Source organism: Scyliorhinus canicula, chromosome 18 (assembly GCF_902713615.1).
Source record: "Scyliorhinus canicula chromosome 18, sScyCan1.1, whole genome shotgun sequence".
In the NCBI taxonomy this organism is placed as follows: domain Eukaryota; kingdom Metazoa; phylum Chordata; class Chondrichthyes; order Carcharhiniformes; family Scyliorhinidae; genus Scyliorhinus; species Scyliorhinus canicula.
The window spans coordinates 15,170,615-15,185,947 of NC_052163.1; the positions used below are offsets into that span (position 1 = coordinate 15,170,615).

The 15,333-nt window shown below is 43.0% G+C and overlaps 1 protein-coding gene across 2 annotated transcripts in view; it reads left to right on the top strand.

Moving 5' to 3' along the window:
- The first annotated feature begins 222 nt into the window (after positions 1 to 222).
- LOC119953400 (transmembrane protein 235-like) overlaps positions 223 to 15,333 on the top strand; it is a 64,076-nt gene continuing 48,965 nt past the window's right edge. For both annotated transcript variants that reach the window (XM_038777649.1, XM_038777650.1), the window contains exon 1: positions 223 to 712. In XM_038777649.1, coding sequence (XP_038633577.1) covers positions 463 to 712 — 250 coding nt within the window. In that variant the 5' untranslated portion in view covers positions 223 to 462. The remainder of the gene's footprint in view (positions 713 to 15,333) is intronic.

Sequence of the window (15,333 nt, forward strand, 5' to 3'; positions counted from 1 at the left end):
CAGGACACATCACAGAAAGAAAGAATGATGTAAATCTTTCTATCATCAAACACTTGTACCTGCTGCAGCTTTGCTGTTCCATGTTCCCTGTGTACTATCGCCACCAATCATTGGCGAGACCTATTAAGGGCTGCTATAATAAATGCATCCTGTCGCCAGGAATGTGCCGTGTAACCAGCCAGTGGGTTAACCATCTGCTTGTAAAACCTTTTGAATTGATTGTCAAAGCGTTGGAAATTGAACTTGATTCGGTAAAGAGAGGCGAGTATAATGCAGGAGACCATCTATAAATGGAACTCGTTATGACGGAGGGTGGGGAGGAGAGGAGGGAATTTAGCATCCAACTGCAGACATTTTCTGCCTTTCAAAGCGTTCGCCCAATTTCTCCTCATCTCTAATTGCGAGGAAGATTGTCACGGATGGGAGTGGCTGTGTGAGCCCAGTGTCTGCACAGGGACATGCATGCAGAAAGGGGAGGACGCCAGTGATAAAGCCACCCCGCCTGCCACACTGAGCGATATTTGGAACAGGATGACTGTGGGAATAGTCTGCCTGACCGCGGGCTTAACGGGACTCTCAAGTTTTGTGTTTCTGACGGTGGCGATCGGTACGGATTATTGGTATGTCATCGACGTCTCAAACTCCAGGTACAACTATGGGGAGGATTGGGAAGATTTAAACTCCCATTCTGGTCTCTGGAGGATTTGCGAAGGTAGGGAAATCTAGAGGACAGCTATTCTTCAAGTTATATTTCATCGGGGTAGTAACTTGTGAGTGGGAAACGATGGGACATTTTGGAAGGGTTAATAACCCTGGGTGTTGTAATGAACCATGTTAGTTTCACTGTGTGTGGCTGCAGTTTCACCCAGCTGTGGACTGGACATTGCACCTGTCTAAACACTGACCAATTGACACAAAGCGAGCAGCACTTTCTCATCAGAACTTCCATCCCGTTTTCTCCCCGTCTTTGTCATGAAATTATTGCTGTGGGCACAAAAATAGTAATTCCCCGAAATTAGCCTGGATTTCAAAGACAGACAAAGCTGGTTTTCCGGGATAGTAACAATCTCCCCAATTCAAACATTGGAGTTCAAACCCTGTCCAGCATTTACATAAAAAACCGAGCCTTTTTACAGGACGGGGGCAACTTTATTTTTTTTCTAGAAGGCAGCAATTGCAGTCACATTGAAAAATATTTCTAAAAATAAATCTTAATAAAATTCAAGGTGAAGTCAGCATGCTGTTAATCTCCAGTCTCGGGTGGCGTTTCAGATGTGAATGATAGGTCACATAATTACTAACAGAAAAATAGGGAGCAAAATCCTAATCAGCAAAAGGCAAATGGACATTTTCAAGGCTTCAGAACATTGTTTCACTGGGCTGGCTAAATCCAATCTACACATTCTGTGTCTCAGAATGTAGGAATGCTGTCGCAATAAGGTCCTTATATTTATATATATATATATTGTGGCTTTGAGAGGAAAATAAAAATGCCCTAATTCCTCCAGCCACTTCTGGAGAAGCAATAAAACAATTTGAATGTATTTGCTGGTAAAGTTTGAGGTTACTCGGGAGCTGCTGGGTAGCAACAGCACTCCATTGGAGCAGCAAGTGTTTAGTTTAGGACGGTGTCTGACTGGCTCTGGTGTGTAGACCAAGCATTGTAGATCTGTCCAGTGATCTGAGCTGGATCCCAGCTAATCCCTGCACTCCTCCCTATTGTCAGTCTGATTCTGTTTCTGATCATTCTACAAAATAATGTAACTGGCGTGGATTGATGTGGAATGAATACAGCCCAGCAACATTCCCAGACTGGAAGTTGGTCTGGCTGGACCACATAGAGCATAGAAAACATAGCAGCAGGAGGAGGTCATTCGGCCCTTCTAACCTTCCCCAGCTATTCATTATGATCATAGCTGATCATCTAACTCAATAGGCTGATCTGGTTTCGTCCCCCCACCCCCATATCCTTCAATCCCCTTTGCCCCAAGAACTATATCTAACTGCTTCTTGAAAACATACAGGGCAGGATTCTCCGTCCCACCACACATGTTTTCTGGTGCGTCGCGCCCCCGCCGACAGCGGGATTTTCCGTCCGGGCAGCCGGCCAATGGGGTTTCCCATTGTGGGCACCCCTACGCTATCGGTAAATCCGTGGGCATGAGTGCGCTGCCGGCGAAATGGAGGATCCCGCCGATGGAGAATCCAGCCCACAATGTTTTGGCCTCAACTGCGTTCCGTGGTAGTGAATTCCACAGGCTCACCACTCTCTGGGTGAAGAATTCCTGGTCTCAAATCCACCTCCCTACCTGTTCCCCACATCTCTTTAACCTGTTTTTAATCAGAAAATATACAGAGACCTTCTCTGTGGAATAGTTGGATTGCAATACCCAAATTATCCTCCTAGCTCTGGCATGCCCTCTGGCACTCTTCAGTCAACCATGGTTGACCCCTTGTCTTGGTTGTAATGGTAGAGTGGGAATTAGCCAGGCCATGATGTTACAGATTGTGTTTGAGTACAATTCTGCTGCTGCTGATGGCCCCCAGCACCTTATGAATGCCCAGTTTTGAGTTGCTGGATCTGTTCGAAAACTACCCCATTTAGCACCGTGGCAGTGCCACACAATACGATGGAGGGCATCCTCAATGTGAAAACAGAACTTGAGTAGCCTGTTTAGCGTCAACAAGGATTGTGTTGTTGGGTCACTCATGTCACAAACAGATGGAGGCACATTGGTGAGGATGGCTTTTCCTCTAGTTCATTTCTCACCACCTGCTGAAGACTCAGTCTAACAGCACGGGCAGCATGGTAGCACAGTGATTAGCACAATTGCTTCACAGCTCCAGGGTCCCAGGTTCGATTCCCGGCTCGGGTCATCTTCAACATCTCTTTCCACTCCAAAGTCCTTGAATGTGCTGTCACCTTCCAAATCGATGCCCATTTCTCCTGGAATTTCATGTTTGAATCCCTCTACCAGGGGTCCACCATTGCCACAGCACTGCAACATCAGCAACAACATTACCAACATGTATGTCCTTCAGTTCCTTAAGCCATCCCATATTTTGATTTAAAGGCAGGCTGAACCTGCATTGCAGATCAAAACCTTTTAGACTTTGGAGACTTCACAGCCAGGGAAAATCAGACACTCTGTATCTGAATGTTTTACTTATGTTATAAAAAATACCCAGGCATGGACATAATGAAATAAATCCAAAATTTCAAAGTTCATCTAGATTTCATGTAGGAGGGAATGGTTCTCAGAACCATCTCCTTTAAAACAATTACAGAAGTGATTGATGAAGATCCAAGTGTATGTTCTTGCAGTCCCATTGTAACCGTGTTAGAGCAGGGACACTTCTTAACTGTTATACTTTCTAACTCTGCCTGTGATGCTCTTGGCTGTTAGCTGAATCCACAATTAATCACATTACAGCTACTAATGATGTGCTTTATTTCAGTAAAGATCACTGAGATCTCTGATGTGCTTCTGATCAATACTTTCAAACACTCGCTAGCATTGATGGTTACAAAGTGCTTTAGGGAGTGCTGTGTTTTTTCAAAGGTGACTATACAAAATAATGTTACTGAGATGATACCGCACTGTTCTGACCCTGGTCTCCCTCTGATTTATCATTGCCCCCTCTTATTTCTTATCTATACGCTATTCCTTGGCACCATATGTAATTCAGGTTCCACATGAACACTGTTGATACCCAGCTTGATATCACCACCACCTCTTTTTAGCCCTCTGTTGCTTCCATGTTGTCCAACTGTGTGTCCAACAATGAAGCGCATCATGCCTGCATGCAGCAAGATCTGGGCAATATAGAACATAGAACATAGAACAGTACAGCACAGAACAGGCCCTTCGGCCCTCGATGTTGTGCCGAACAATGATCACCCTACTCAAACCCACGTATCCACCCTATACCCGCAACCCAACAACTCCCCCTTAACCTTACTATTTGGACACTACGGGCAATTTAGCATGGCCAATCCACCTAACCCGCACATCTTTGGACTGTGGGAGGAAATCGGAGCACCCGGAGGAAACCCACGCACACACGGGGAGGACGTGCAGACTCCGCACAGACAGTGACCCAGCCGGGAATCGAATATCTAGGCTTGGTCTGGAAAGTAGTGGTAATATTCATACCACATAAGTTCATAGCAGTAATAATCTGCAATAAGAGAGAGTCCAACCATCTTCTCTTTGCATTGCCATCATAAATCCCCACAATAAATATCCTGGGTTGGAGGTCACCATTGAAGTTCACTTAGCTCTGTAACTATAAATGTAGTAAAGAAGCTGGATATTCTCTGGTTAGTGACTCTCCTCCTGACTCCTCAAAGCTATTCCATCACCTACATGTACAAGTCAACTGTGTGATGGCATACTCTCCATTTGCCTGGATAAGAGACGCTGTAACAATATTTATGAAGCTTGATACCATTGAAGCTAAACAGCCTGCTTAATTGGGAACCTACTCATTACTTTAAACATTCACTCCCTCCACCTTCAGCTCAAAATGACCACAATGTATACAGTGCACAAAATGCACTGCAGCAACTCGCCAAGACTCCTTTGACAGTACCTTCCAATTGCATGACCGTTACCAACTAGAAGGATAAGGGCAGCAGATGCACAGGAACACCACCGTCTGAAAACTCTCCTCAAAGCCACACACCATCCTGATTTGGACATTTATCAGCATTCCTTCAAGTAGTTGGGTCAAAATTCTGGAACTGTCTAAAAGCACTGTTGGTATACATATATCACATGAACATCACCACTATGTTCTCAAGGGCAATTAAGGATGGGCAATAAACGTGGCCATGTCAGTGATGCCTACATCTCTTGAATGAATAAAAACACAATCCAATCAAGGCAATTAGACATTAGTCTCCTGCTGGAAACTGTTCTCTCAGCACCAATTCTATTCCCCTCCCTGTTTCTGTTCACAATCTAATTGTTCCTGAGCTGAATTCCTGACCTCCGTATTCTATTAGTCACAAAGATTGCCTGCTTTCACTTCCATGAAATTGTTCATTCCTGTCTCTGTTTCAAGCACATTCTGCTGAAATTCTGGTCCATGATTTTGTCAATTCCACACTCGGCTGTTCCGGTGCTTTTCTGCCCTGACACTTACTGCAAGGATTGTGGGGCGGGGCAGGGAGGGCTTGTAACAGGTGGACAACACTTGGTAAGGGTGAGAGATCACCTTGGAGGTGCGAGGGGCGGGTAAGGGGCTTCAGTGAGAGACTGGAGGTGGCAAACATACCCTGGCTGTGCGATGAAGGTAATTCATCATCTTCCTGCACTGCTGCCCTATCCTCTTCTGGAGTGAGCTGGCACGCACTAATGCAGCTATAGCCTCCCAGGCAGGGATGGTCACCTTGCTGGTGGGGTGCTTCCTGGAGTGCAGGTACAGGACGTCCTGCTTCTATTGCACACCATCCAAAGTATGGTCAGAACACCCTCTAAGAATCTTGGTGTAGGTTTCTTGGCTGCCACCCCTCCAGTGGATATAGAACAAGTACGGAGGGATTTAAATGAAGCTCCCCTGTGACTGCAGTGTTTAAGTTTCCCCGGGGTGAGTGAATCAGCGGGAGGCTGCCAAAAGCACGGCGTGATTCAGGTGGAGAGAAAAAGACTATTCTTTATTAGGCTTAAAATTCTTTGAGAAATTCACGCTGTTTTTCTCACCAGTTCTGATACTCTAAGGTTCCGCCCGGAGTTTTTCCGGCTGTTGGGCCAGGCTGGAAAACACACCAATTCTTCTGGTTATGACCTCGTTAATTGTGCACCCGGGCGTTTTGCACTGCATTCAGTGGTGTGACAGGTCTGGATGGTACGTAGCCTGCCATCCTGTCTGGGTGCCATATTGAACATCGCTGGCCCACTATTGAAGAAAGAAGGTGGACCAACTGAAAATGAAGATGAATCTCTGGGAGCACTCCAAGACCGGAAGATGGACTTCTTGAGATAGAAGATGGATCCCTGGGAATATTTGGAGGCTGGAAGATGGACCCCCCTCAAGGACGCTGAACCTGGAGGGCCCACCTGCACATGCTCCCCCCACCCCACTGGTGTTCCAGGGTCCAGGTTTGCAAGCGACCTCCGTCCTGAACACCGGTGGAAACCCCAGGCATTGTTCAGGTGAGTCCCAACATCTGCATGCCAAGTTATTCCAAACGTGTTTCACACTGACATGGTTCCCCGCTGGCATGACAGAGAATCTGGCATGCGGCGGGAGGGTTGGGCCTTTATCTGGCGGGTTTTCCAGCCCGCCGTGGCAGGCACCAGCAGAAGATCCCGCTATAAATTCACGCCGACGTCAAACCAATATCTGGGCCTTCCGCCATATTATTTGCCCACACTCACCTGCCAGCGAACACACCGGTGGGGGGTTGGGACAATTCCGTCCATTGTCGTTTTGATTCAGCCTTGCTCACTACTCTGCTCTGCCATGATCTGATTGAATGGCGGAGCGGGCTCGAGGGGCTGAATTCCCTACTTCTGCTCCTAATTCCTATGTTCCTATGTCTACTCTCAATCCTAATATACTAATCCTATTGCAAAACAGAAGCAATTTAATCATGCCTGTTTTAAAATTATTAACTAATTTTTCACCAATGAATTGATAATCATAAATATCAGTGAGAAATTAAGTTTTGAATTGAGCAGATATGATGAGCAGTGAACAGATTAAAAGCCAGGTTTACTGCCAATATCGGGCAGATTATAGTGACTCTGTGAGGGAGAATAAGAAAGTTTTGACAAGTCTGAAGGTTTCCAATAAATAAACAGCAGATCCAGTTACCAGTACTTTTATATTTATTATAGGGAAGGATTCCAATTGAAAGAAAAATATAAATTATGAGTCTAGGTCATAACTTCCTCTTTTTCTAAGGCACCTAGAGGATAATCTGATCTTTCAGCATATTATTTGATTTGAAATTATTTTGTGGAACCATATTGTGCCATGCATTTTGGATTGCCTCAGATGGTCTCTTGTTTACTGTGAAACTGGATGTTATCATTAGTCGTCTGATCATCTTGTATTCAAAATGTGCTAGTATTGCCCAATAGTTAATTCTGCAGTCGTGCAACCCTGGAGTGTAACAATATGACTGCCAGATGATCAGAATTGGATTTCCTGCACATGTCCTGATGTATATCTTTGCAATCTTTACAAGGGCAAACTAACACCAGGTGAGACAAGTTAGACGTGAATGGCCAAGCTAATTTATTATACAGATAGCAAGTGAACATAAACTAAAGACAAAATAAGCTTTTATAAGGCGACGAAGGAGTCCACACCGAGTAGTTCAAAGAAACTTAGCTGATTTACAATAACTTTTATATACATCACATGATTGATCACTCCTGGGTCTGCCTGGCCAGTGCCTAACTGGCCATCTTTATATACCATACAGCTATATATTGTTTAGAGGTACCCCACTCCTTTAACAGGGGAGCTCGTAGTCTACCAGGTTCAATTTGATAAACCCCGCCATATCATTGATCCAGGCCTCCAAGCAAAGTAATTTGAAGACGATGCACGTTGCAGCCCCAGAAGAATTAAATTTATGAACACTATGTGTTTAGATCACGTTTACAGAATACAGGAGAGTCCATAGACCATTTCATCACTGATTTAAAGTTAAAAGCTAAAATCTGTAATTTTCCTGCGGTGGAATCTTTCTTGATTCGGGACCAGACTGTGTTTGGTGTGAATGAGAATAAGCTGAGAGAACGGTTGCTGAAGGAATCAGTGCTGTCTTTGGAACAAACAGTTAAGATTTGTCAGGCTCACGAACTAGCAGCACAGCATTCTGAAATGTTTCTCAGTAATGGCGGCGTCTTCTTGGAGGAAAGCACTCTGGTTTCTGCCCCTTTTCTAAAGAGGCGGGAAACTTCAGAAAAAAAGGTGGGAAAGTTCCTGCAGCTCCTCACACACCAATACACAGGTTAAAGAGCAGGAAAAAGTATTTTTGTGCAAAAGAAGTGGTCAAAGGCACAAATTAAGGCAGTGTCCAGAGTTTGGCAAATTTAGTTCCAGATGCAAAGGAAAAAATCACTTTGCTCAGAATTGTTACCCTAAGCTCAACCCCAGATCATTCAGCACAGTGGAAGACACAGTCTCCAGTGATGAAACATCATTGTTTGTTGGAGTAATAACCGAGAAGAATAACTTTGGAGACATCAAAACATACTCCAGCATTTAAAAAAATGAAAACTGATATTCCATTTAAAATATCAATATCATCACTATTAAATAAATGCGGTCAAAGTGGACAAATGGCTGCTACCACTTGAAGTGAATGGCACAGTAAGCCAATTGAAGTTAGACACTGGTGCCAAAGCCAATTTAATCAGCATGATTGATTTAAAAAATCTAAAAATTCAGCCAATTAGAAGAAATCACAAAATATCTCTGAGAGATTATTATGGTTCAAGCATTAAATGTTATGGTGACCCGAGTGTGGTGGTGAAGAACAGAGTTTATCCCGTCCCATTCTGTATTGTATCCGAGGGCTTGGATTCATTATTAGGTGATCAGTCCTGTGAAGAATTAGGTCTTGTGCAGTTGGTATATAGCATGCACAAAGGATTTGATCAACACTCAGATGATTCTGAGAACATTAACAGCAAATTCAGTGATGTGTTCATAGGTTTTGGTACACTACTATTGACCTATAAGATACAACTCAAAGAGGATTCAAAACCTGTGATACAGGCACCAAGAAGCGTACCTGAACCTCTTCGGGATCGCCTCAAAAAGGAGCTCGACAGAATGACAAAATTCAAAGTAATCAGAAAGATAGAAGAACCTACCGATTGGATAAACTCCATAGTTAGTGTTTCCTAAAGGTCTTAATCAGAATATCAAATGAGAACATTACCAAATACCAAAGTGTGAGGAAATCACATGATGGCCGGTGCAGAATTCTTTATGAAACTTGACGCATCTCAAGGTTTCTAGCAATTAAAGCTAACACAACAAAGTACAAAATACTGCACTTTTAATGCACCATTTGGACGGCACTACTTTCTGAGAATGTCGTTTGGCATAATTTCAGCATCAGAAATCTTTCACTGTACCATGGAGTACATAATTGAAGGCATACATGTGTGTACGTGGATGATATCATCATTTGGGGCTCCACACGGACAGTGACCCAGAGCCAGGTTCGAACCTGGGACCTCGCCGCCGTGAGGCAGCAGTGCTAACCACTGCACCACTGTGCTGCTCAGGTATGACCAATTTTATAGGGACATTTGTTTCAAACCTGTCAGCAAAAACAACCCATCTACATGAACTCCTGCACAAGACAAGAGATTTCACTTGGACTGAGCAACATGAGCAAGAGTGGAAGAAGCTCAAAACTTCACTAACCACCATGTCAGTTCTCACATTTCTGTCCCACCTAAGTAGATTGAAGTGTCAACAAATGCATCCAGGGCAGCACGGTGGCACAGTGGTTAGCGTTGCTGCCTACGGTGCTGAGGACCCGGGTTCGAATCCCGGCCCTGGGTCACTGTCCGTGTGGAGTTTGCACATTCTCCCCGTGTCTGCGTGGGTTTCACCCCCACAACCCAAAGATGTGCAGAGCAGGTAGATTGGCCACTCTAAATTGCCCCTTAATTGGAAAAAATAATTGGGTACTCTAAATTTTAAAAAAAACAAAAAAAAACAAATGCATCCAAAGATGGTCTGAGAGTAGTTCTTCTGCAACTCAAACATGACAGTTGGATCGCAACACGATCCATGACGACAACCAAGCAGTGGTACACTCAAATCAAGAAAGAATGCCTGGGTTTAGTTGTAGGCTTGGAGAAATTCCACGGCTACATGTATGAGCTTCCAACTTTCACAATTGGGACAGATCATCGTCCTTTGGTTAACATCATCATGAAAAATCTCAAACAGATGTCTCCATGCATTCAGAGGTTACAACACTAGGACTTCAATCTCATCTACACGGCATTATCGAGAGCGGCGATACAAAATATTAGTCGTGAAATTGCTGAAGGTGTAAATCTGCATGTCAATCTTATTTCCACACTACGACCAGTATCAGATACGAAACTATGTGAGATGCAAGAAGAGACCAGGAAGGATCAAACTCTTCAAGAGGTGATGAGGAACATCAACTCACACTGGCCCAGAGGTCAATGTATGGAGTTCCACAATATAAGATCTGAACTCAGAATCATAACGCCCTTACAGCTCCTGGTTGTGGTGCACTTTCGCTCCAATGTCAGGTAAAATCATACAAAGTCGGGTTTGAAGCCTACGTCCCATCAGCAGCTAACCACTGTGCCATTCTGCCACCCTCATTGAAGTACATAAATATAATCTAATAGCTATTATTGAGTCATGGTGACAAGGATTGGGTCCTGAATATTGAGGGGTGTATTAAAGAAGGAAAAGAAGTCAAACAAACTAATGAGCTTGGGCTGACAGGTTTTTGGGTGCTGATAGATTTAAAAGAGACGGCAAGAGAGGTTGGTGCATTGGTGTTAATTTACCAAAATGTTCTGGATTCTGGAACAGTTCCATCAGCTACAGTGTAGCAAATAGGACCCCTCTATTCAAGGAGGAATTGAGGCACAAAATAGGAAACTGATAGGCCAGTTAGTTTGATATCTGCTGTGGAGAAGGTGTTGGAATCAATTATTAGGCGGTTGTACCTGGATACTTCGAAAAACTCAAAATAATCGGGAAGAGTCAGCATGGTTTTGTGAAAGGGAAATCATGTTTAATCAATTTCTTAGAGTTCTTTGATGGAGTAACATGTGTTGTGGAAACTTGGATTTCCACAAGGCAGTTGGTGAAATGCCACATCAAAGGTTATTGCGAGAAATGAAAGGTCATGGTGTAGGGGGTAACATATTACGCTGGAGAGAAGATTGTTTGGCTGGCAGGAAACAGAGAGTATGCATAAATGGGTCTTTTTCTGATTGACAAGATGTGATGTCCTGCAGGGGTCTGTGCTGGGGCCTCAACATTTTACAATTTATATCAACGACTTAAATAAGCGGAATGAAGACGTGATAACTAAATTAGCAGATGACACAAATATAAATAGGAAAGTATATTGTGAAGAGGACATAAGAAGAGATTGAAGATATATTTAGATATGTTGAGTGATTGGGCAAAAATCTAGAAAATGGAGTACAATGTAGGAAAATGTGAATTTGTTCATTTTGGCAGGAAGAATAAAAAAGGAAGAGCATTATTTAAATGGAGACTGGCTGCAAAATTCTGAGGTGCAGAGGGATCTGGGTGTTCTAGTGCATGAGTCACAAAAGTTGGTTTGCAGGTGCAGCAAGTAATCAAGAAGGCTAATGGAACGGTATCCTATATTACGAGAGGAATTTAACATATAAATAAGAATTTTATGCGTCAGTCACACAGGGCATTGGTGAGATAACATCTCAAATACAGTGTGTTATTTTGGGCTCCTTATTTAAGGAAGGATGTAAAAGCGTCAGAAATTATTCAAAGGAGGTTTACAAGATGGACACTGGAATGAGCGGGTTGTCTTATGAGAAAATATGGAAAGACTTGTTTTCACTGGAAAAGTGAGGGGTGGCTTGACTGAAGTGGTCTTGACAAGGTGGATGTGGGAAGAATGTTTCCTCTTATTGGTGTCCAGAACTAGAGGGCATTGTTTTAAAATTAAGGGTCACTTTTTTAGTCAGAGATGAGGAGAGCTTCATTCTCTGAGACAGTTGAGCAACTTTGGAACACTGCCTCAAAAGGTGGTGGAGGCGGGGTCATTGTCATTGACTACCTTTAAAGGCGGAGGTAGATAGATTCTTGTTAGTCAAGGGAATCAACAGTTATTGGGTGATCTTATTGAATGGTGGACCAGGCTCGAGGGGCCAAATAGCTTACTTCTCCTATTTCATATGTTCGTATTCTCCAAATCACTGAATGTGACAAAAGTGGGATTGTTGCTTATTAAGGAAACTGACAAAACACAGACAAAATGCACAAAGTTAATATCAATTCTCACAGGTGCAAAATGTACAAACTTCAAAGAGCTAAAATGACTTTCACCCATTTTGACTCTGATCAAAAAATAGTATTGTTGGTTTTAATAAAAGGATAGGTACATTTTGTCATTTCAAAATCTCTTTTGAATAGGATTTGAAATTAAGACATGGAAAGAATGAAGTAGCGAAGACTGCAAAAAGCATAATTGGTCAGATTGATTTATTTAGAAAGTATTACAATTTTAGATTTGTGCAGAACAAATTTCTCTCCTGAATTTCTCTCCATGATCCCAAAAGCTTTATTTTTATGTAATTTGTCCTTGCTTAGTGCTGTGAGCCGAAGGGTTAACAGTTGCCTTTACTTAAAGTGATCTATAGACTGAATTAAATGGAGCCCCACGCTGCAATATCCCACTCCCTTAGGAATACCAGAAATTACATTGAGATCAGATTTTAAAGGCTAAACAACTAATACATTTATTTTTTGCTAAATGGAAACATGAAGTTGGGTGAACGTTAATGCCATAATGTAAATATTGAGGAAAGTCTGTACTGGGTCAATTATCCAATTACTGATAAGAAGCACTCCTTTCTAAATAAGTACAATCATCCTCTCCATTTGAAAACAATAACCATCTTGATTACTAGCAAAATTGAGTCATTCATCATTACATTTTCTTGTGCTGAACTCTGTATTGAGGCAAAATATCATAACATAATACATTGAACAGTGTCTCCCAGGTAAGGAGAAATACACAAATCTTCCCTTCATTCAAACAATGCAATTGGTCATATCTAATGAACAAATGCAACCTCATATTTTAACCCCTCAATTCCTCAGAGGTCAAGATGAACATACTATTTTAATGTTACCTTGCAGTTATATTACAGAGAATTGCTCCATAACAACTGTGCATATGCAGACATGCCTCTTAAATCCACCAGTCCAATCAGCACATAAGTATTTGTGAATGTCAAAATACCCTGATCAAAGGAAACAAAACAATTTAAGATTTGTGACATGAAGGAATTAATGAAATATGATACACCAGAAAATGCACAAAGAAGATTCAATGACATCGTAATCCCTCACTTCAAAGACCAATGTACAAATTGTGTTCATTCCAGGGTATAAGAACATAAGAACTAGGAGCAGGAGTAGGCCATCTGGCCCCTCGAGCCTGCTCCGCCATTCAATTAGATCATGGCTGATCTTTTGTGGACTCAGCTCCACTTTCCGGCCCGAACACCATAACCCTTAATCCCTTTATTCTTCAAAAAACTATCTATCTTTACCTTAAAAACATGTAATGAAGGAGCCTCAACTGCTTCACTGGGCAAGGAATTCCATAGATTCACAACCCTTTGGGTGAAGAAGTTCCTCCTAAACTCAGTTCTAAATCTACTTCCCCTTATTTTAAGGCTATGCCCCCTAGTTCTGCTGTCACCCGCCAGTGGAAACAACCTGCCCGCATCTATCCTATCTATTCCCTTCATAATTTTAAATGTTTCTATAAGATCCCCCCTCATCCTTCTAAATTCCAACGAGTACAGTTCCAGTCTACTCAACCTCTCCTCATAATCCAACCCCTTCAGCTCTGGGATTAACCTAGTGAATCTCCTCTGCACACCCTCCAGCGCCAGTACGTCCTTTCTCAAGTAAGGAGACCAAAACTGAACACAATACTCCAGGTGTGGCCGCACTAACACCTTATACAATTGCAACATAACCTCCCTAGTCTTAAACTCCATCCCTCTAGCAATGAAGGACAAAATTCCATTTGCCTTCTTAATCACCTGTTGCACTTGTAAACCAACCTTCTGTGACTCATGCACTAGCACACCCAAGTCTCTCTGAACAGCGGCATGCTTTAATATTTTATCGTTTAAATAATAATCCCGTTTGCTGTTATTCCTACCAAAATGGATAACCTCACATTTGTCAACATTGTATTCCATCTGCCAGACCCGAGCCCATTCACTTAACCTATCCAAATCCCTCTGCAGACTTCCAGTATCCTCTGCACTTTTCGCTTTACCACTCATCTTAGTGTCATCTGCAATTAAATCTCAAATGCTCTGAAGACAGAAACATTCACTCTTTTCAATTTGCAGCACACTCGGTGATTGGCATTCATGTTCTGTGAGGATACATATGAAATTTGTACATAATGGTGTACATGAGGGCAGCACGGTAGTGCAGTGGGTTAGCACTGCTGCCTCACGGCGCTGAGGACCCGGGTTCGATCCTAGCTCTGGGTCACTGTCCGTGTGGAGTTTGCACATTCTCCCTGTGTCTGCGTGGGCGTCGCCCCCACAACCCAATAATGTACAGGGTTGGATTGGCCACAAAAAGTTGCCCTTAATTGGAAAAAATGTATTGTGGACTCTAAATTTGTAAAAACAAATAATTGTGTACATGATGGTGACCAGTTTCAAACAACATTACAGTGCAACATCTACTAAATAGAAGTTTGCTTTAAAATTAGTCCAGTAATAAAGTACTCCTGTACGTATTCGATAGGCTATTAGTCAAAGATTGCTCGGTTAAACATAACCCTTCATGGTGAAGGGTAAGGATTCATATTTAGTTTTTGGATTCATAATCAAAGTAACCCAAAATTTAGATAGTTAACCATCCATTACCCAGTAAGAACTCTGTCATTGTTACACTTCTGTTCTACTGGTAAAGCATCATTATTTAACACATCATTGTTTTTTCTAATACATTTAGAGTACCAAATTATTTTTTTCCCAATTAAGGGACAATTTAGCGTGGCCAATCCACCGAACCTGCACATCGCTTTGGGTTGTGGGGGTGAGACCCACACAGACATGGGAGAATGTGCAAACTCCACATGGACAGTGACCCAGGGCCGGGATTCAAACCCGGGTCCTCAGTGCCGCAGTCCCAGTGCTATCCACTGTGCCACCATGCTGCCCTACACCATTGTTTTTTTTAACTATTTATATATCTTATACTTGTTGACATCTTACTTTGTTGTCTTTCTTAACATCAAGTAAACATATAGGGTGGAGTTTTCCTGAAGAATGTCACCCAGGGCACCGCGAGGGCGAAGGGAGCACTGGAGCTCATCTCAGGACCTCCCCCAAGGAGATGGTAGTACCCCCTCCCCCCCCATCCTCCTCGTCCCCCCCACTCCTGACGCTGGCGCATCTCAGGGGCAATGGGCAAAACAGGGTGACACGGCGTCACAAGTAACACCCTAAGGTTAGCCGTGTCCCTCCAGATCCATGCCCTCCAGAGGATGTCCTCCAAGGGAATGTCAGACTGCAGGGTGTAGAAATCAGCAGGCCG